The sequence below is a fragment of the Mytilus californianus genome, unplaced genomic scaffold, assembly GCF_021869535.1.
Source record: "Mytilus californianus isolate M0D057914Y unplaced genomic scaffold, xbMytCali1.0.p SCAF_9, whole genome shotgun sequence".
NCBI lineage: Eukaryota > Metazoa > Mollusca > Bivalvia > Mytilida > Mytilidae > Mytilus > Mytilus californianus.
This window is the reverse complement of record NW_026262745.1, coordinates 98,771,504-98,795,694: the sequence shown is the minus strand read 5'-3', so window position 1 is coordinate 98,795,694 and position 24,191 is coordinate 98,771,504. Positions and strand designations below refer to the sequence as shown.

The 24,191-nt window shown below is 32.8% G+C and overlaps 1 protein-coding gene across 3 annotated transcripts in view; it reads right to left on the bottom strand.

The window, feature by feature from the left end:
- Positions 1 to 1,864: 1,864 nt before the first annotated feature.
- LOC127716653 (uncharacterized) overlaps positions 1,865 to 24,191 on the bottom strand; it is a 56,570-nt gene continuing 34,243 nt past the window's right edge. Inside the window, exons 1-10 of one of the 3 annotated variants that reach the window (XM_052222901.1) lie at positions 14,059 to 14,864; positions 12,714 to 12,759; positions 10,920 to 11,069; positions 10,201 to 10,370; positions 5,777 to 5,874; positions 5,185 to 5,272; positions 4,524 to 4,668; positions 3,780 to 3,947; positions 2,798 to 2,999; positions 1,865 to 2,034 (exon numbers count right to left, since the gene is read on the bottom strand). In XM_052222901.1, the coding sequence (XP_052078861.1) occupies positions 2,817 to 2,999; positions 3,780 to 3,947; positions 4,524 to 4,668; positions 5,185 to 5,272; positions 5,777 to 5,874; positions 10,201 to 10,370; positions 10,920 to 11,069; positions 12,714 to 12,759; positions 14,059 to 14,852 (1,842 nt within the window). In that variant the 5' untranslated portion in view covers positions 14,853 to 14,864 and the 3' untranslated portion in view covers positions 1,865 to 2,034; positions 2,798 to 2,816. Of the gene's footprint in view, positions 2,035 to 2,797; positions 3,000 to 3,779; positions 3,948 to 4,523; positions 4,669 to 5,184; positions 5,273 to 5,776; positions 5,875 to 10,200; positions 10,371 to 10,919; positions 11,070 to 12,713; positions 12,760 to 14,058; positions 14,865 to 24,191 lie in introns of those variants that run through there. The other 2 variants (XM_052222900.1, XM_052222899.1) reach the window with 2 other exon arrangements.

Here is a 24,191-nt window from a genome sequence, read left to right as displayed (position 1 = left end):
AGTATAAAGATACATAGAAGAAACAAGGCAATATAAAAATACAAAGGAGAAACAAACCAAACCAAAGATACAAAGAATAGTGTTTTTCCACTGTTAGCTCTCGCGATTAGCTAATGCAAAAATTACCATCATTCCAATATCGATCAGCAACTAGTTTATAGATGATCATATATTACCGTATCAAACATGCTGACAGTTACTGGTACTTAATCCAACGTTGTGTATAAATGCAGGTTTTGGTATAGTAGAAAAATAAAGGATATGGGGTATCCATCCATGACACACAATCAATACAAGCAAAGAAAAAAACACAAAAAAAAAAGCAAAGGAACAGCGCTAATACATTTTTGTAAGTACGTTAATAGGTTTTTTGTGTACGGTGTATAGTGTATTCTGTACTGTTAAATGTGTATTTGTAGTTTCGTCTTGGTTTCGTCGGTCTCCCTTCGTCTAATGAGTTTTGACAGTCTCTTTTAATATCTTCTTACTCTTTTTTGACTAGTAAAAATGCGCAAAATAGAATGAGGAGTTCACAATTAGTACATTTTTAAAAAGAAACAAATTCCATCAATTTGATGCTATCTTTGGTTGCATTTGTAATGCTAATCAATAAGGTTTTTTTTGCCCTGTCTACATAGGACCACAATCTGATATCTAACATTATAAATCTCGTAATAGGAAAAGCTGTTATTACAAAGGTAATGGTGATTTCATCTTATTTAGTATGCGATATTTATAGATGGATCTTCGAATTAAAATTGGCGTATTGTAATATTTTGTACTCTACATCCTATTTTATGATATGCGTCAAACATTTTCAGCGTTGGATCGACAAATATTTAAGATGTTAGCTTACTTCAATGTTAATTATTTTTTGCATATTGAGGTTCTAGTACGTGAATATGCTAGCTTGCAGCTAGATAAAATGGAACAATCTACAGGTTTACCAGCAATCAATATGAAAAACATCAGCAATCAACATCGCAAAAAACAGTAATCATCATCGAAAATACCAACATTCAAAATCACAAATACCAGCAATTAACATCTCAAATACTTACAATCAACATCGCAAAAACCAGTATAATCATCATCGCAAATACCAACATTCAAAATCACAAATACCAGCAATTAACATCTCCAATACCTACAATCAACATCGCAAAAACCAGTATAATCATCATCGCAAATACCAACATTCAAAATCGCAATTACCAGCAATCAACATCTCCAATACCTACAATCAACATCGCAAAAACCAGTATAATCATCATCGCAAATACCAACATTCAAAATCACAAATACCAGCAATTAACATCTCCAATACCTACAATCATCATCGAAAATACCAACATTCAAAATCGCAATTACCAGCAATCAACATCTCAAATACTAGCAATCAACGTCGACATATACCTACAATCAACGTCGACACATATCTACAATCAACGTCGACATATACCTACAATCAACGTCGACATATACCTACAATCAACGTCGACATATACCTACAATCAACGTCGACATATACCTACAATCAACGTCGACATATACCTACAATCAACGTCGACATATACCTACAATCAACTTCGACATATACCTACAATCAACATCGCAAATTACAGTAATCAATATCGCAAATACCAGCAATTTACTTTTTTGTTTTTTTAACATAGAGTATACTCTATTTTCAAAGTACTGCATGAAACAGTTCATGATATTCTTAGGTTCAACAAATTTGTTTACCGCAATGAATCGGGGATACTTGGACCAGCACTGCAAAAAAGGTATGTTTGGAAAGGGCTGAATTATTGCTTTGCAACATAAGATGGCAACTGGCAATACAAATAACATGAACATATTCTGTTTCCATTCAGGTAATGGCATTTTATTTAATACTGTTTTATTTCAAAGAACATTTGTACAGACATATATAGTTCAGCTATCATTTTCTGCATGCAAGTGCCACTAACAACAGTATAAATATATAGCAGTTGTATATTGAATGTTGACATGGAACTGGTCTTCTATTAACTGTAAATAAAAATTGAATAAATCATTACTTTGTGTTTTTTTTAAAGAATGATTTTTTTTTTGCGAAAAATATACTTATTCTTATTAAACAAATTCCTGTGTTAAACAGTCCTGATTTCATCAACTAAATTTATTTTTATATAAATTTACTTTGATTGCATTTTGCATAAAGCCAGATTTTGAAATAACTTTTCTCAAGCTCTCGCGATACCAAACACAAATCAAAAGCTAGGGCCTAAATACGACAGAGAACATCACAGACACTTAAAGGCAACTTGGTCTTGGTATGTGCACTACAGGATAGCACAATTACGTAACAAATTTAATCTAAATGTAGTAATTCACAACTTTCCGATCTGCCGTGATTAGCTTTGCGGTCGACATTTAAGCACCGAAACTTTCTAATCGAATGCAGTTCAAGTGTGAAATACACGTGTAACTTCAGTCTTTGTGAAATAAGTTTAGTAATAAAAAAGTTCTTTTTTTTTCCTGTTCTCTTTTTGCTTTTAATATTTTTTTTCAAAGCATTAAGTTTGTCTTTTGCCATAGTAAAACTTTAATGTTTTTGTCATTTGGACAATTTATCGTGTCTTTGAGGGTCTCTGTTTATATTTTTTAGACTCTTGCGTTTAGCATCATATCTTATATAAAACTACAGGTATATTTTATATTTTTTTTATTTGTGTCGTTGGGTTACTTTCTCATTAATGTTTACGGCCCTACATCTCGTTTTTAACGTATTCACACTATTCTATTTACATACTTATTTTGTTTCATATTTATTATTTTTGAAGACTTTGGAGCGTATACAACGATCTTTTCAAATTATAGTACTCCCATGCAGCATCAGCAGCTTCGGAGCAATGCTCCATGCGGGATTTTAATGCAGTTATCAGAACATTTTCCTCCATTGATTTCTTAAACATGCTTTTGGAGAACAAACTATCTTCATTGGAACTGTCAGTCTAAAATAAAATTGATATTAGTAAACTATTAAATTCTACAATCAGGAATATTAGAATACAAATACAGATCGGAGGAGCGGATTCAGGCTCCGGCGCCGGATCCTAAAATGCAGAAAAATATCAGTTTTAAGCATCAAATACGTTAAAAAAATTTCAACACCAATGTTTGAATAAATGTGGGTTGCTTTTTATGTAGATGCCCCGCCTACATTGTAAAAGGGGATTGTGGCATTATGTTTTTACTGATCGCATCTGTCTGTCCTAGGGGTTATGCCCATATTTCTGGTTTTAATGGGTATCTAAATATGATAGAACAATGGGATATGGTGCCCTTTTAAAGGACACCTATTTTTAATTTCGTTTGAAGGTTCAGGTTTCACTCTCAACCATCGCATATTTAAAATCACATATACATGATAAGTATGAAATAAATTACAATCAACAAGGTATGCATTTTACACCATCTTTAATCCTTTTGCATTTTATTTTTGTTGACCGTGGTAAACATTGTACGGACGCCAACACGAGCACCTGAAATTATCACCGGTTTTTTTTTTTGGTGGGGTTCATGTTGCTCAGTCTTTAGTTTTGTATGTTGTGTTTTACTGTTATTTGTCTTTTGATCGTTTTTTGTTGTTTGCCATGACAGTGTCAGGTTTTTTTCGACTTACGAGTTTGCATAGCCCTTTGGTATCTTTCGCCTCTCGTTTACACGTAATTTAATATTTATCTTTGATCTCGTTTAAAAAAATGAAAATATCTTTATAAGTTAAGTAGTACCGCTTCGTTGAATTCTTGGTCATCCGTCTTATTTGGTTGGTCTTCTGATATCCAAGCAGAAGCATTCCACATGCCACGTAAGTGAAACCTAGCACATGCATCTTTAACATGCATCCCAACAGCCGGAAACAACCCTCCCGAAGGATAAGTGAATTTTGTCGATCCAATCTAAAAATTGAATGAATTTATCTTAAGAAATGTGTCATGATACAAACGTTAAGCTTAAAGAATACTCCTCTATTACCCCAATAACAATATCATTCTCGTTTAAAAATGAAGACAGTCAAGTACTCTTTTTGGAGAAATTTTACTATATGCTTCTGAAGGGAATATATATAGAAGATGTGTCCATTTGGGTCCATACCAAAATACTTGAATATAAACTTTAATAACATGACACTGATAAAAAAATAAACGGTATCAACTTAACTGCACCAGATACGCATTTCGAAAATTAATATCTCTTCGGTGGTTCCAAAAATCCAAAACCTAAAACAAAGAGCTGATAAATTAAAAAAAGGACCAACAGTGTAATCAAATTCGGACGAGGAAAAGCTGCTTTGCATGAAGGAGATATATTTCCTAATTTAGAATAATTTATGTCTTACATTATAAACAATGACATCGAAGACAGTAAATTAACAAAAATACCGAACTCCAAGGAAAATTGAAAACGGAAAGTCCCTTATCAAATGGCAAACATTTCTTTGTTTCATTATCCTTGGATATTATAAAACAAAATACCTTTTCACTGTTCAATGTAAAGAAGACATCCACTTCGGAGTTCTCTAGAATGTCGGTTGAAGGAAATACAATACCACAACCAATGATATCGCCGATATTTGCTTTCGGACCAAATGGTGTACCAACTCCTTCTGAATTATGCAATCTATGCAAAAATGAAAACAATTATTTGTCATAATACTATACATAAGGTTTTCAAATACCTGACTGATTGCAGGATAATTTTTTTATCTTACCTCCTATACATTTCTAGGAATATATTTGATTAACAGGGACCACGTGGAGACCGTGTATATTTCATATGGGGCTAGTAGGCGTGGTTTATTTTAATACACGGTTAGTAGTCATGTTACTGACCCCAGATATATCGTATTCGGTCACTAGCACACTATGTAACTAATAATACATGCACTTGCTAAATTTAGTCTCATTTGTAAGTCTGATCCATATATATACCTATATATTTACTAACCACCAGAATATAGAATAATATTGTAGGAGGAGAAAATAGTATTGTTTCTGGTATTTGCCTCAATTTCTCCTGTTTAGAAATTTCAAAGTGTAAACGAACGATGAAGGACAACTGACGCGTAGTGGAGAAAAAAGGATCGCATGTCATTTTGTCTTGTAGGTGAGGGGGCTATAAATATTTATTTCGTACGTTCCATCATCAACATGAATAGCTACAGATCCTTCATGCCAACCAGGAGCTCCAACTACACCATATGATTCAGAAACAACTCCTATCCCTGCAATAAAAAGCAGTGTCCTGTAATGTTTAAAACTCTCCGAATGTGACCAGGGATAACCACAGACAATTTTTCAAGTGTGGAGCTTATAAAATAATAACAGTATTTTACCAATTGAAAAATATTCATAATTTGTACACCTTTTGCCATGTACTCTTTTAAAATACAGATACATTTTTTGTACCCATGTGCAAAAATGTATGTATTAACTTAATTTTATGACAAAAAATTAAAACATATATAAAAAAAAAGATGGGAGGCTTCTTATCGAGTAATAACAAAAAAAATGTGGCAGTCAAGCCATGAATCAATGTATAATTATTATAACTGATTTTCCATAATTTTAAACTTACGAATTCCATAAATGTATAGACAATAAGACAACAAGTGAACAAATACATGTAGTACTGGTGTGTGACTTAAACCTTATCATGATTATAAATTATAGATTTAATTATAATAAAAAAAAATATATATATAATATTAATTATATAAAATGCTTACCATTAACACCCAGGTTTACAATTACTACTTCAAAATAGTTACTTTCTTTTGTTAGACAGTCAGCAACGACAGCTGTTCCAGTTGAAGAACTTTTGTTGCTACAACACAAAAAAAAACTATTTCTAAAATATAATAATGCGCATACATGTCAGTAACTGCTAGTAGTCCTTTGTTAATTTATGTTGATACAAGTAAACCCCTAACGAGAGGGATTGTGCTTGATATTCATACGATGAAGACATGATATTTCAATCATTTAATTAAGGTCTGGAGCTGGCATATCAGTAACTGCTAGTAGGCCTTTCTTGATTTATGTTGATCATTGTCATTTTACTTAGTTTCATCTGTTACCTATTCTAACATCGGACTCGGACTTCTTTTAAACTGAGTTTTACTGTGCGTATTGCTGTGTGTTTGTTTATTCTACATTGGCTAGAGTTATAGGGGAGGGTTGAGATCTCACAAACATGTTTAACACCGCCGCATGTTTTTTTTTTCAATTTTGGTTCATTTATATGTTTCGGAGTAAAGTGAGACGTCTGAACTAGTACACATTTTTGTTAAGGGGCCAGCTGAAACCCGCCTCCGGGTGCTGGATTTTCTCGCTGTGTTGAAGACCCATTGATGGCCTTGGGCGGTTTTCTGCTCTTTGGTCGGGTTGTCTCTTTGACACATTCCCCGTTTCCATTCTCAATTTTATTATCTATGGCAAGCCGTTTTTATATTTATTCTATTTTCAAGATATAAAGTTAAAAAGATGTTTTATAAACTAAATAAGTTATTTTATAATTGAGATTAAATCAAAAACGATATTTCATAAGTTAAATAAGATATCTTTAAGATAAAAAAAAATATATATATAAGATATCTTAAATATACTGACCGACATTAGAAACGCAACACTAGATTATTCTTTTTAATTCCCATTTTCAAATATGCAATTTTATTAAACAAATGTATGAACATAAATTTCATTCATTACTTCATTGTTTAAAAACAAATTTGCAGTTCGAAAGTTGAATTGATTACGTAATTTTTAATGTTCAAATCATGTGGTAAGCACTGAAACGCTGGTAACAGGTAATGCAATTTATCAAGGTAGGTTGGTAGACATGTAAAAGTGAAAATAGTGGGATTTACTATACCTCAGTTATCATTTTCTATATAAAATAAGTACACAATATTTTCACTATTTTTTTTAAATTGCAAGCGTTGAACTATTTAACCGGTCAATAGTTTCCAACTATTGGACCTCGGTGAAGATATTTGACGGCAAGCGTCATTATATTTCGCAGAATTTCAAATGCAGGTACGGGATTGGATAATGTTGAGAATACCGCGGGAGTTACGACGTCGCGTTTTACCTATTGTATCTAGGGTTGACGTCGGTGCGGGACGTAGCCTTAACCCTCTTAATGCCAAAGCGACATATATGTCGTTTCAGTGTTGATGCCAAAGCGACATATAAGTCGTTTAGGGGTTTGATGCCAAGGCGACATATATGTCGTTTCAGCAATATTACAATAAGTATATATTATAAATCAAAACTTTGCAACCTATACTACACTAAATAATTAATGCGTTATAACATTGTTGACCATCGGTCATCTAAGTGTATTTTGGAGCAATGACGTAATATCCATGACGTCATTGTGACGTTATAATTATGGCACAAGTAAATTGAGTTTTCTTTCTCTGAAAAAAAACCCGTCTTCCAGCGGCAAACGACAACGTTGGTTTTTATATTTGCATGCACGCACATGACACTGATGCTGACGATTTAAAGATCGACATAAGAGCTGGAAACACAAGATAATTGAACAACAAGACCGGGCCGCCCTTTTTTTGGCATTGTAACTTACCAGACTAACATAATATAAAACACTTTATTAACCGCATATCCGACATATTCGTCAGGCTGTGTGTTGAAAAGTACTTTAGAAAGTTTCGCACATTACGTATGTTCGAATAGTAATGTTTATGTGTTTACCCTCTCAGTCCGAAACGGGAAATCGGTCCACCCATGACAGAATCATGGCCCAAGAGAACGCACAGTTAGGACTCGCTAAATATCAAAAGAATATTGAGATTTGGAGTTATGAAAATTTAGAAAAACACTAATTTTAAACATGGAACTCAACAGAAATTCCCTAACATTGTCGATAAAATACACACTGCCAATGCCTACAGTTTCTTATCTAAATTGAGTTCCTTTTACCCAAATGGTGTTTGACTGATAAGCGACAAATACTTTACTTTAATTTGATAAACAAAATTTCGTATTTATTAGTTTTCGATAATTGAAATTTAACCATGTTTTTAACTCCTTTTGATGTTTCAAAGTGTTCTTTATTATTGCTCGCTGAGTTCCTGTCGTGAAGGAGGAAAGGTTTAATTCCATTTTTTACAAACATATATTTCGTGAACTTCGACTGTTTTATTTGTGTGAACACCACAGGAAAAATATTTTACAAACATTTTAGAATGAAATCGTGTCATTAAACATTATATGGTGCATTATTGACGGACAATTTCAGTCGGCTTCACATAGTTGATAGACGAATTATTTAATTCAAAATGTGAAATAATTCAATTGAGAAAATTAATGACCTAATTCATAATACTACATAAGGTCTTATTAAATATAGACTAGACTGTAGTGAAAAACCTCATCTCTAATACTATATGGCTTATTCATACTCATTTTCAAGTATAACACACAACTTTTTAATCATTTATTGAAAAAAAAAATGAAAGTTACTGAATGTTTTTGACATTATTTTGGTATTTTTAGCCATGCATGCACCATCATAAAAGTTGAATTATTTCACATTTTTCATTTCGGGGCCTTCTATAGGCGACTAGTGGTATTGTTTTTCTCATCGTTGAAGGCCGTACGGTTGCCTGCAATACTGCTGACATCCACTTCTTTTCAACTTTGGTTTATTGTTGTCTCATTTGCAGTTATACCACATTCCCTTATTTTTATATTATAAGTATAAAATATTGGTCGCTGAACTAAATGACATGCAATTAATTAATCGTAAATTCAGTTTTAAAACAGCTTTACTTAAAATTTGAATTAAATATTTTTCCTGTGAGTCTAATTGTTTCACATTGTAAGGGAAAATATGAACATATGTATGGACATATACCGGTACATGTAAATAAAGCAAGATATGTCTGCCCATTAGGACCCCAAATGTCACATCCCATGTTTATTCCTAGTTTTTTTTTTATCTATGACTGTCTAAGCATGCACTACACAAACAAGATGTATGTGTTGTTGTAAGTTTTTCTCACATCCCTCCCATCTACATGTCCTTATATTATAGATCATGCTGTTTGGTTTTTCATCTAACTCTGCATTAACAGATCTTTGATTTAATCATTTTGTCAGGATACACGTACAAAATGTATTCACCAATAAGATAATAGATGAACATAAGAAAGCATATTAAATAATACACCTCCTTGATGCTTTATTATATATATTGGTATTCACTTTCTTAGCATTGATGTAGTTTTGCTTAAGAAAAAAAGAAGAAAAAAAAGTCAGTAATCCGGTACATTTTTGCTATGGCAATTAAATTAAGATTCTTCAGTTATTTAGTCATTAAAGCTACAATTACATTTTGATTAGTTGAAAAAGACTCATTTTGACCCCGATACCTCCATTAGCCTAAAAATCCCATGGCTGGTCACATATTATCACTTATGTAAACAGTACATGCACATGGATATTTGTACATGGTTGATATTTATTTGTTTGTTTAATGTCCAGTGGCAAATATTTCATGACTATACAATACAATTTCATTCTGACAGCACATTTCATCCGTTTTTATCGAAGTTTCAACCTCAATTAAATTTTTTTATTATATATAGAAACAATTATCACCGATTAAACAATTTTATTATGGATGTTACAAACAAACTTTTTAAACTCACCAATTATCGAGTACTAGTGTATATTTATTTATCAATTAACGATTCGACAGCTCTCAGTTTGGAAAGTTTTTCGATCTTTAAGTTCGTGTACATTGTAGATGAATGGACATACTAATGCTTGGAATTAATAGTCCCTCAGTTTTCGAGACTAAATCACATGAACATTATTTTTTAAATTATTATAATAAAGTTATTACATTACTGAATGTCATTCCTTCGACAGTTGTTTTTAAGTTTTCCTTTTGACTCTGATCAATGAGATTTTTCTCATGACTACTAGTAATTTAAGTATTTATAAATATATGAATATACCGGATGCTTCAAACTAGCTACTTTAAACAAAAGGTTATACAAGCCTTAAAGAATGATCAAATCTTATAAGTAAACTATTTCAAGTATTTGCCAATGGGAGAGAAATCTGAATATAATATATACTTACATTGATAATTCAAAGTAGCTGGATAAATACATACCTTATTGTAGCACCTTTTATCTCGATGCAGTTATGTACTTTTTTGAAAATGCTATTAGCTTTTGCATCTGTGAGTTGTTTTCTATGGGAATCATGGTCTAGAAAAAGGCAATTGGTTTTCCTGACAAACTTCGATGAAGTACTGTTTTTGTATTCAACAGCAACTACACGCTACAAGATATACATTCTATAGCAATTATTATCTGATAAACGTATTTGATATTTAGTGCTTTATTTCAGATTTTTTTTCAATTATTAAATTCCATGAAAAGAATATGACAAACATGACGATCTCAGAATTTGAAATGTATCGTGTTGTTTACATCATGCAAGTCCATATATTTTTCAAAATCAACAGAATGTAGAAAACAGGGGGAGGGGGTTGTATACCAAACACAAAACTATCGTTGCTTTGTCTTACAAAGTTACAAAATGACAGAATTTTGGTGCTCAAAATTGTCATAAACGTGGACGATGAAGTATAATTATTACTTTATTACTTGAATTGTATCCTGTATTTTGTTCAGCAAAATATTTATTTTCATCCTATCTTGTGCACGATTAATTATTTTCAGTTCTAACCAGGTCCAAGATTATCTATTTTCAGTTATAACCAAGTCAACATATTCACTTACAACCCCCCCCCCCCCCCCCCTCCGACCCCCATCACAAAAAAAAATATATATAATAAATTGTTTATCCCCTAGTATATATATATACCTCTTTTGTTAATAATTCTTTCAATTCATTTTCTTTCTCCACAAGCTCTCTATAAATTAGTTCTGCTTTCTGTTGTTCACTTTCATCGTCGAAATTGGTAACATCTTTTATAAAGTTGAGCAGGTCTCCAGTTATATGTTGTACAGGAACCTTTTCATATGAAAACATGACAAACAATTTAAATGTTAAATATTGTTACTAATAATTTAATAAATTAATAAATTAATAAATTAAATATTGTTAAATAATGTTTTGATTATTGTTGAAGGCCGTACGGCAAACTACAGAAACTTACATCCACGTCATTTGGTCTCTGTTGGGTAGTTTTCTCATTGACAATCAACTACATCTCATTATTTTTAGCGGTTCCTGTTGCTGTTGCATTGTTGATACGTTGTCATTGAAGAACACGCTGTCACGAATGTTGCGTTTTATTGGGTAAAAATCTGATTTTTGACCTTCTCGGAATTCCTATGGGAACCAATTGTGCACCTCGTCTTGTCGACTTGTTTCTTTATTATTATGAGGCTGACTTCATATAGGAACTTCTTAGGAAGAAAGATAAGAAGTGAGCAATATCCTTTAACTTTACGTTCCGCTATATAGACGATGTTCTCTCACTAAATAATACAAAATTTGGTGACTATGTTGAACGAATCTATCCCATCGAACTAGAGATAAAGGATACTACAGATTCAGTTAAGTCTGCCTCATACCATGACTTACATCTAGAAATTGACAATGAGGGTTGGTTGAAAACAAAACTTTACGACAAAAGAGATGATTTCAGCTTCCCAATTGAGAAACTTTCCATTTCTATGTAGCAACATTCCAGCAGCGCCTGCATACGGAGTATATATCTCCCAATTGATACGATATTCCCGGGCTTGTATTTCCTATCATGATTCCCTTGATAGAGGATTGCTTCTCGCAAGGAAGCTATTAAATCAAGAGTTCCAAATGGTGAGTTTGAAATCATCCCTTCGTAAATTTTACGGACGCCATCACGAGTTGGTTGACCGTTATGGAATAACCGTTTCACAGATGATATCGGATATGTTCATTATGTCGTAACTACAATTCCCTTCCCTTTTCACGAATTTGACCTACCGGATTAGACTATTTACCGGATTTGTAATAACATAAGCAACACGACGGGTGCCACATGTGGAGCAGGATCTGCTTACCCTTCCGGAGCACCTGAGATCACCCCCAGTTTTTGGTGGGGTTCGTGTTGCTTAGTCTTTAGTTTTCTGTGTTGTGTAATCTGTACTATTGTTTGTCTGTTTGTCTTCTTTTTTTTTTTGGCCATGGCGTTGTCAGTTTGTTTTCGATCTGTGAGTTTGACTGTCCCTCTAGTATCTTTCGTCCCTCTTTTGTCAGCCAATCACATTTACGCATTCATGACTTGTAAGGTGCATGCATGTAATGTACATAAATTACACCCAAATAAAAGGTCAACGGTTGATTACAAATTTATAAACGCGCAAATCCAATGTGAATATAGAACCCTGACGGAAAATCGCGACCTCAAATCAAAGTGAGTCTGCGTCGATCGAAAGAGGAAGTGTTTCCTGCTATGCAGATATAACCTGCCTTTGTCTTTTTTGTCGGATTGTTTGTTGAAATGTGTTTGTTCTTTGGGAAATAATACTATTATACCATAAAATCTTATCTTTGAAAACTTTTTATATGATTATTTTATAAGTCAATGATTATTAGGCAATGTATACTGACCTCTAGGTCTAGTATTAGAAGTCATTTGAATATCATAATTATATAAGCTATAATCACCTTTTTACGTTTTGCTGTTCCACAATCGTCTCCATCCGTTTCCAAGCTGTTTTCATAAATTCATGTTTTAAAAATGAAAACATATCAAATAAAATATTAAAATTATGATTTTAATCCATAAATTTTCTTAGAACATTTGCTTGTTAACTTATATCAATTTAAAAAAGACCATCCTTGCAAAAAAATGTGCCAAACAAAAAATAGTAATGTTGAGCAGGGAGAAATTGTTGTGTTATCTGTTTTTTTTGTTGTTTTTTTTTTCCACTGTGTTGACACGTATAAATAGTTTGAATACACACATATAAACAATTACCAATACCTTTTCTAATAAAACATTACTGAGAAGAGCCTCAACAATCCCAGTTTAGAAGGTTGTTTAGTGAGAGCATAATTAGAATGATTGATCACTTGTTGGTTACTTAAACGTCCTTTGGCAAATATCTATGGAGGGTGGGACATTTGGACTAGCACTTAAAATGAGGGTATGTTGGAAAGGGTTCTTCAGTTTGCATTGCAACAAACTTCCTACAGATACCTCAGAGAGTTGTTGCAAGTGTTCTTTCACAATGTTTAATGTATAGGCAGTGTAACATCACTCTCGTCATACGGGGTTTTGTCTCCGGGAATGATTTAAACGTTATCAAAATCTGTACCCCATTTGAATTTTAAAATAATATCGATGTAAGGAATAGATCTGACAGACACACTTTAACACTCCACATGCTCTTAAATCAGGACAAGTGGTTTTGTGTTCTTAATTAACAGGGATAAAATCAACATAAATACCGGATTATGTCACCGATTTATATTGTTTAAATTCCCGTGCAAAGACCTCCAAAATTTTGCCCAATCTGTTATTTTTTAAGAACACAACTGAATATCTCTACTTTATCTAGAGATCTGATGAGTCAAACCCGTTCCAACTGATTGTCCATTCGTTGTGCTGTTACAAATGTATACCACTGTCCTTGGCCAGGATGAGCGCTCGCAAACATGTTTAAAGCCGCTACATCTTTATGTGCGTGACCCATGTCAGTAGCCTGTAATTCAGTGGTTGTCGTTGGTTGCTGCCTTCAATATTTGTTTTTGGTTTATTGATTTATCAGGCCGTTGGTTTTGTCGTTTGAATTATTTCATATTTTGACATGTCTGGGTCTTTTATAGCTTACTATACGGTTTGGGTTTGTCCATTGTTGAAGGCCGTAAGGTGATCCATAGATGCTTACATCATCATTTCTCTTTGGTTGCATGATAGGTTTTCCATTGGTAATCATAGAACATCTCCTTAGTTTTATATTCAGATGTGTGATTACGACAGATGAAGAACAAAAAATAATCAAATTACCTTTTCTTGAAATGCTGAATTAAAGCCGTAGTAACATCTTTGCCCAGAGCTTCCATGTTCACCGAGGGTATTTGATAATTGTTTATTTCTTGTAATCCGTCATCAACTTCATCGAAATCTGACTTCATTGTCTTGTAAGAAGTCAGAAAGGTAGTACTATGCTCTTCGTCTAACATTTTCCCTAAGCTTGTTTGGAGGCTTTTGCAAGAATTGAGAATCCGCTCTTTCGTCGCCAATGCAATTTTTAATTCCTGTTTCTCAAATTGCTCAAAGTCGTCAATTTCTGTTATTTTAATTTCCTTTTGTTTCTCAATAACTTTTTGGATATCCAGTATCGCTAAGTGCACTTTTGAGCGTAACTGCTTTGCGTCCTCTTCAAGCGCTTTTAATCTGACAGTTCGAATATCATCAACAGCGAACGAAAGTTTTTCTACCTTTTCATCCATTTCCTTAATTTGTTTCTTCAAAGAATTTCTCAAGTCTCCGACGACTGGTTCTATTTCAGAAAAATCATGGCCCTTGTGTTTTGTAGCAACGCATTTACTGCATATCAAAATGTTGCACGTTGTGCAATATAAAGAAAATTCTTGCTTATGAGTAGTACAGCTGGAGACCGAGCTGAACATAGATCGATCTATACGTTTTAAGTCAGTAATAGAATGACTTTGAGTTGCAGGAATTTTATCATGAGTCTTTCGGCAAGGCCCACACAATGCTGACTTACATTCATAGCAGAAATACATGCCATTGCTAGTATCACACAAACTACATTTGGTTGTCGATGTCTGCGCCATTGTCGCAGGTTAAACGGGAAGTATAAAGGGTTTATTTAAAAATATTATACTCGCTAAAAATAGAATATTAAGGCGACACTAAATTAATGTTCTGGTTTAAGATTATCAAAAAAGATTCGAATCGAAAAGAAGTTGTTTTCGTTAACAATTGAAACAGGAAACAAAACCAATTAAGGTTAAAATAAATAAGTTTGTCTCCGTTGACAGAGATATGGTATATGATTGTCAATTAGACAAATATAGACGAGGGTCTGCATGAGGGCGGGAAAGGGGGTGGGGGTTCCTTAGTCTCTTTATTCTTTGCATATTTAGGGCATTTTTCTTTATCTTTAAAAATAAGGTTTATTCTGTAACATTCTGATGAAAAGGATTTTACTATTATTTTTTTCTGTAATTATATGATTTCTTTATTCTGTACATCATTCATTTCTGTAATGGGTCTGTAATCAGTATATTATTACCTAATTCTTATATTTTCCACAAATATTCTACTTTTGACCCTCCACCCAGAGACTAAGTTAGAAATTTAGGTCACTGTACAACCTTCAGCACTCATCAAAACCCATACCTCATAGCAATCTATAAAAGGCCCCGACATGACAATTATAAAACAACTCCAACGAGTGAGTAGTATATTATATAGTAGTACACTACAACATTATTTTATCGAGCAAAAAATTGATTTTCGATAAATAATGGTGTAAGTTTATATGCTGTAGTCCTTAAAATGTCTTTTTCAGTCACAGTACTTTTATTTCATGAAGTGATTAAAGACATTAGTTTGTTTTTTGTTGGTTTTTTTTTCGTTTTGGAGATGAAGTATACCGGCAAGGGATTGTTATTCATAAAGGGGAATTCCTGTTGTAAATACAAGATGTTGCCTAAATCTCAAAAGGACCTCAATGAAACACCACTCGATAGATACCATACATTGTCTGTAAACAATCTAGTTGTCACTTTTAATCATTTTTGACCTTGATATTAGAATTTCTCGTGGTAATATCTTCCCATCTAAATTTAAGACAAACAGGATATTTTTACATTTTTATTTCTAATTTCCTTTCCTTGGTTGTGATGTCCAAATGGTTCTTTCTAATGGGGTGTACAATTCTTAGCTGGTTTGACACATGTGTGATATGCATACTTTGATATGATCACGTTAGTTACACAGTGTGCTAGTGATCTAGTACGGTCAGTAAATTCCATAAAGGGGTTAGAGCGAAGCGCGAACCCCATGTGGAATTTACTGACCTCATATATATCGAATTAGCTATGTCACTAGCACACTGTGTAACTAAATTATCTTGCCGACTATCTTAACATGTGGCATTAAGACTAGTGGCCAATCAAAGTGACCAAGTCTTCAATATTAAGAACATACTTCCATTGGTCTATACAAAAACAAATGCCAACAATAACAACTTGTTAGCTTTTAATGTGTTTTCTGCATTTATACAATCGTTCATCATCAATTTCTTCATCTGTTGTCAGGGCGAAACGTTTCAGATTTTCCTCAACGCCGTGTTGGTTTTATAAAGGGACGTAACACCACTACTAACCGTGTATTAAAATAAACCACGCCTATTAACCCCATATTAAATATGCACGGTCTCCACGCTGTCGCTTTTAACTAATGATATTCCTAGAAATGTATAGAAAGTAAGATAATATTTGCTATGCACATGTTTGCGGTTGCATATCAGGTACCGCATATATAGGTATACATGTAATGATTTGTTTGAAATATTCATATTCTGCACAAATTGTTATTGGCATTGCATAATATTGTGTCTGCATGCACTTTATACGACCTTTCAGTAAGATATGCTCTTTAATGTACAGCCGTCAATAAAAGAGTCGCAGCATGACTTTATATCAGCAGGATTAGTATTTTGGGCTTGTTTCAGTCACCAGCATTCCTAGTTTTTGTCGAGAACCTCATCAGTTATATGAATGTTTAATATATCTGTTAAGGAAGATAGTGTTGATGGCAAACATCTATCCTTTTCGGCTTCGGGTTACTTATATCTTGTGATATTGTATAGACATTTCGTCGTGTGAGTGTTTAACTGTTGTAAGTCCATTTTTCTAAGTGTTGGGAAATTGAACATGAAGTTTAAAAACGCGATATCATAAAAATTGACATAGATATAGAAAATAGGAATTGAATTTACGGACATAAAGAGTAACTATTTTTTCAATTGTCTTTTGAATAGACAAGCATCCTAAATAAACAAAGCACCTCCTTTTCTGGAGATAGAACACTTTGCTACAAACAATGTTGTTTTAGAAATTAATCCCTATATTTCTATTGTAGATAAATCATGGATTTTTCAATTTTGTAGTATTCCCAATTAGTCATAGACTGAGCTCAAACCATGCAAACAATTTAAGCATAGCACTACTAAGACAGTATTATATATTAATATAACTAATATTTTAGAGCAAAAATACTTGAAAAAAAGTAGAGATACAACACTATAAAACTATTTTTCTCTGAACTTCCGGTGTCCAACTAGATGAATAAGCTATTATAATTCAATGGGAGGGTGGAGATAGAACAGTATAGTTCTGACAAAAAATGGTAGAATGTAGAAATCTCGAATTATAGATATATAGAAAGATAGAATATTGCACCTGGATATCAAATATATAACTATATATAGATATAAGAAGATGTGGTATGAGTGCCAATGAGACAACTCTCCATCCAAGTCAAAATGTATAAAAGTAAACCATTATAGTACAAAGTACGGTCTTCAACACTGAGCCTTGGCTCACACCGAACAGCAAGCTATAAAGGGCCCCCAAAATTACTAGTGTAAAACCATTCAAACGGGAAAACCAACGGTCTAATCTATATAAAAAAACGAGAAACGAGAAACACTTATGAACCACTTCAACAAACGACAACTATTGAACATCAGATTCCTGACTTAGGACAGGTGCAAACAATTGCAGTGGGTTTAAACGTTTTAATGGTACCAAACCTTCACCCTTATCTGAAACAATAGTGTAACATCACAACATAGAAAGACACACTATAAAATATCAATTGAAATGGCTTAACTTTATCAAAAGACATATTAACACCAGTGAACATACACTGAACAAATAAATTTGATCTATGATACAATGTAAATACAAAATAAATAAACTAGTGGAAGAACAATTAAAGTAACATGTTATACCGCTGTGAAATGTTAAACAATTTAAGAAAAACAATATGCTTGAACAAAAATATCAGCCAATTACAATTACTTTAAACACAGGTAAATGAAAACAATTTTGTTGTTAGGTATACGTGTACAGTTCAAAGAGAGAAAGGAAATATTTTTACAAAATAAATAATTTTGATGTTCATAGTACGAAGAAGTGAAAATCTATAGTAATACCAAACACTTATCAAAGCTGGTATATAGACCAGATATAACCCTGAATAACATTAAATAACAAAAAAGTATTATAATTAGTATCAACAGGTCAAATAAACAAAAAATTACGATTTGAGAGTACTCGCAGTTACTGACAGCTAGTTAAAAGCCAAAAACAATTAATAATAAAAAAAATCATGCATCAGAGACTAAAATCAACTAAAACACATCTCAGGGATTTAGTATTTAAACGTCATGGACAGTCAAAGAAGACATGACTTGTGCAATGCCAAAAATAAATGTATCGACAGGCATTAGGATAGTTAGGAGTTAACCTCTTAATAGATCAAACTGAACGTGGGTGTGTCTTTATACATCCCGTTTGAAAAGAATACAAATTTAGTTATGTTTTAATTTGCTGATGACCAAATCGATATTAGTGCCAATGTAAACTATATTCAAAGATCTAATTACAACATTGGAAAGATAACCTTTATTAATAAGTTTGTTTAAAGGTTCGATGAGTTTACACGGATCACATAGTGATTTCCGCGCTTTAAGTACAATATTACCGTAAAATTTAGGATGTGAAATACCGTTTTTAATCAGTTTTCTACAGGTACAGCCAAATTTACTAATCAAATCTTTGTATCTATGAAAGAATTTAGTAAAAGTTTTACGTAATTTATGGTAACGAAATCCCTGACTTAATAATTTACCAGTAACGCATTGATTACGTTCGTTAAAATCTATGACATCACTACACACACGTGCATAACGAACTGGTTGGGATATATAAACACCGTATGATGGAGCCAAATGAATATCGCCGTCTAAAAAAGGAAAATTAACCATAGGGAATGAAAAGTCGTCTCTTTTGTCGTAAATTTTAGTATGGAGTTTTCCTTGAGAGATTGAAATGTCCAAATCTAGAAAAGGACAACTACTGCTGTTTATGTTAGATCTAGTTAAAGTAAGTTCTTTTGGGTAAATTTCGGTAGTATATTTAGAGAACTCTGGATTATCTAACGAAAAAATATCATCTAGATAACGGAAGGGATTGTTGAATCCATTATCTCCATTTTTATCAAAAGTGGACATATAGAACAATAAGACTCACACGACGATTTATCTACTTTTAAAATCTGTACGTTGACCTCTAGATGTCTGTTCGTTGTGTTGGTGCATTAAGATTTAACCTAGATCTTTTTTCATCCATATCCAGATGTTAAAGCTTGTATAGAAAATCATAAAACTATGACGAGAAATTATGTAGATTGAAAACATAATGATTGCATTAAGGATGTTCGCTAGTCATGTTTTGGAATTTTTGTCAGATTTTCGGAATCCTCTGGTTTTATCCATTTGAATGCCTTAAAAAATTTTGCCCACTAACCCCCATTTTTCTTTTTATAAATCGTTTACATGTATAAATATAAGGCATCTGTAAAAGTCTTATAAAATCTCTGTTATTTTTTAATGGTTTTTGAGAACTTAAACTTGTCAATGATAAAGCTATGAAAAATCAAGAGAGAACATTTTCCGCCAAAATTTAAATGGCTAATATCTCAAAAACAAGCACACGGACCTATATTTTTTTTCGCTCTTTTGGTTCCTTTATTAGACCCCTATCAATATATTCTAGTGTTATGAAAAGCTTGTTATTTTGATACTGAGTAGCGAACTTCCTTAAAGCTTATATAGACAATCATAACATTATGACAAGAAATTATGTAGATGAAAAACATAACGATTGCCTTTTGGTAAATGAAATATTGCATAGCATCTTCAAATGAATCAAAAGTGATTGGTTTTTTTACCTCTGAACATTCAGTCGCATATATCAGATATATATTCCGGACATGATATATTTATGTGATAGGACTGTGATATTATATCCTGCTTTTACTGGACTGGAACATTGAGATGGATTTTATTTTTAATTGCACACAAAGTCACGTCCAACAGGAAGACTTGTCACCATACTGTGAACAAATTAATATTCTGACCTGGAGCTGATGAGTTTTTCTTTAAAAGCCTATACTTAGCGGAAAAAGCATCAAATGTTAGTTTAAATTATTTGGTTTAACGCGGTTGATATTTGAACCATCAACCTCCCACAACCAAGGCGATCAAGTTACTATAGTACTACCAAGGCAAGTCTAATAATACCAGCCAAAAAATCTAGCATAATCTAAGTTAAACCATCCAGGTCAGAGAAGCGCAGGCTCAATAAAAATATTCAAGAAAATTAAAAGACATAGTCACGAGATTTTATCTACAAAGCAAATGTTTGAAGAATTTCATACCATGTACAGCTATCCCAAGTAACTATGACCTTGACTTTGGACCAACTGACTTAAAAAAGACAGGCTTCCTACCTTTTTCTACTGCTAACCACTTGCATATGGTTGTCTGATATGTTTTAAAGTGTCTCATACGTCTATTCTAAGGCTGGATATTTTATCTCTGTTTTTATTATGAATTGTTGTATATATATATTGTTTGATCAAATATGTGACACTATAATAAAATAATTATTTATTATTTATTTATTTATTTTGTATAAGTTTCTTTCAAAAACAAGTGTACCTCAAAACATCAACAAGAAATATAAATGTACCTCAAAACATCACCAAGAAATAACGAATGACAATTAAGGTTTCTTTAATTTCAGTCTATTTTTAAGCAGCTGTGAGCTTGATTTTTAACCTTTACCTAAAAATCAATAGGATTCAATCCCTTCTCTATATCTCCCATCTATACAAGTTTGATTATAAACCAAAAAGTAAACTCAAATTAAAAACCATCCCGAAACCAACTTTAAAAAAATATAATTTGAGTAACAATTAATTTTATCTTCTACCTATTGATTCCAAAAGTCAAAAGCTTCTTCTCCTTTCGTGTATCTTTCATCTGTACAAGTTCCTTTCCAAACAGACAAAGGACACTCAATTTACCTTCCTAAAACCATTTTTCCAAAACAAATTCATTTTTAGTAACAGTAAAATTAAATTATCAATTTAACCCCAAAATCAATAAGCTATTTTCTCCAATCTATGTTAGCTCTATTTTAATTCATTAGGGGAAAGGCAAGTCATCATCCGGAAACCATTTGCTTCGGACACGAAAACGGACGGAAGGACTGACGAAAGAATGGACGTACGGACAAAGAGATGACTATATGATTTCGAATTATTTTTCCGGGGAGCCTAAAAATGATAAAAGCTTTCCAAGAAGTAGCTTTCGTCCTGAAATCATAGTATTTGGCCAGTTTCTGTTTTATTCAGAGGAATTTTATAGCTGTGGTCATGAAATCTATTTGAAGCGCTAGTTAATTATCTAACTTTTGTATTGTTTTTCATCTGTGTAGTCTATCCCTCGCCATAACTATATAGTATTATGCATGCAATGTATAAAAGATAATTGAAAATTTAAAGAATGTTATTTCCTTAAAAATCAGTATTCCACCAACAGCTATAGCTACCTTAGGTACATGTAGATTCCTGCAGCAGTGAACACATTTTGACATAAATTACATGTATATGTTTATTTTTATTTATTTCCATGTTCAAGTCGCTTTTAATCCTAGCTGTGCTGTGGTAACTGTACTACTTAGTATAAAGAGAAGGAGATATGGTATGATTGTTAATGAGACAACTATCTAACGGAGACCAAAACATGAGGATGGAAACAAATGAAAGGCCTTCAACAATGGGCAAAAACCGACTAGATAGCTAGCTGAAAAAAAAAGAACCATGCATAATACAATTTTAAACGATTCAAACCACAACCACTGAATTACAGGTTTCTGACTGGGGATAGCACATAAAGAATGTGTGGTGGGGTTAAAAATGTTTGTGAACGATCAACCATCCCCTCAACAATATCCCTTATATTTGACAGTGGTGTACAGCGCACCATAAGAAAAAAACTGAAAACAGTCAGGTTTCTATTTAGTGTTTTATTTTAGCGACATATTGCTTTGATAAGCATACATGTTGGGGTAGGTCTCGACACCCATAAAACAAGTTTTAACCCAACCACATTTAAAGTCAGGCTAACTAGCCAATTTGATGTTCTTTTGACTGGTTTTTTATTTGCTTTTTGTTTCTCGGAAAATTAGTTGTTTGAGTTGATGCAGGTTGCTGTACTGCACAGAATTTTTGGAGATTTCTGTTATCATTTTCATATATATTATTTAGGTATTGGTTTTTATATTTGCGATACCTTTCCTGTCGCATTAATTAAACATTGAAAAAAAATCTGAATTTTACAAAAACCATTACCCCTTTTCTAGATTTTCTTGTCGAAATAATGTTTCAGTTGCTTTACTTTTCTATCATAATCGAAACTTGAAAACAATAACAGTTGCTAAGGAGTGCAACGTGTTGATCGGTACAATGTACCTACATCTGTATTTATGCTGTACATGTAAAACATAGGCATAGATGGCATTAGACAGATGTGGCACATTTTTGGGGAATTTTTGGTTTTGAATGTTTCCAATGTTCGATGTTTACCTTCCTTATTGATTTGGCCTTCCAACTGTTTTTATTCGAGAGCCTCTGGGAATCTTGTGCGGGCGGAACGCGCGTCTTGCGTACAAAATTAAAAGCTTTGATAGTTTTATCAAATTAGTAAATATGATGATTTATAATTTAATTATTATAATTGGTGAATTATTTATCAAAATGACTAATAATTCATTTATCACATTAAATTCATCACATATGTTATATTTATTGCAAAATTGCGACGGGATAGGTTTTGCAAAAAATAAAAAGTAGCGTTTCAAATTTTTTAAAGCAATATTTGTATTTAACATTCCCTGAAATCGTAATAACTCATCTCGTAGTGTGGTTCGTTTATTAGCAATCGCAATTATTAGCGCACGCAAATATTTCTGAATAAAAAGTACTTAGGAAAAAATAATTTTCTTTCGCAAAAAATATCTAAACCGAATTCGTTAATAATAATCTATTCGAACCAATTATAAATGGTTCTTAGTTTCTGTAAACAAAGGTTAACGTTTTCCTCTATGAAATGATAATCAAGTCTAACTTAAAGGTCGGCAAAACACTGTGAGGTAAAAGGAACCGCCCGCTAATCCTTCAATCCACCGTACAACTCAAAATCAGAAAACGGATTTCCATCGGAAAACCAAGTTAAAAAAGTATAAACAGAACTGCCAAAACCGTTTAAAGTCAACTTTGACTAAATTGTTGCAAACTCACTTTTATAACAAGATATCCGTGCACACAATGACGCAATACAACAAATGTCTATGAAACATTAAACTATAAAGCAAAAGGATTTAATAAAAGTAAATGATATAAATCATGTCAGTTGATCAATAAAAGTAAAATGATTAACCAAATAATCAATCGTACGAAAGCCTATAAGGGTCACAAAAAAAAATTATCTCGTAATTACAAGATAAATAGCTCGTAATTACGAGAAAACTATCGCGTAATTACGAGATAATCATTTGTTATCTCGTAATTACGAGATAATTATCGCGTAATTACGAGATCACTATCGCGTAATTAAGAGAAAACTATCTCGTAATTACGAGATAAAACTATATATATATATATAGAGATATACAGATCATGATTACCCTTCCGGGGCACCTGATAAAACGCCCGTTTTTATTAGCTCAACTGACCCAAAAGGTCAAGTGACTTTTCCAATCACATGGCGTCCGTCGTCGTCCGTTAACTTTTACAAAAATCTTCTCCTCTGAAACCACTTGGCCAAATTGAACCAAACTTGGCCTTAATCATCCTTTGGGTTTCTAGTTTAAAAAAATGTATCCAAAGACTCCGCCCACCAACCAAGATAGCCACCATGGCAAAAAATCGAACATGGAAAGGGGGGGGGGGGGGTAAAATGTAGTTTATGGTTTATATCTAGGAAACTAAAGCATTTAGAGCAAATATGACAGGGTAAAAATTTTCAG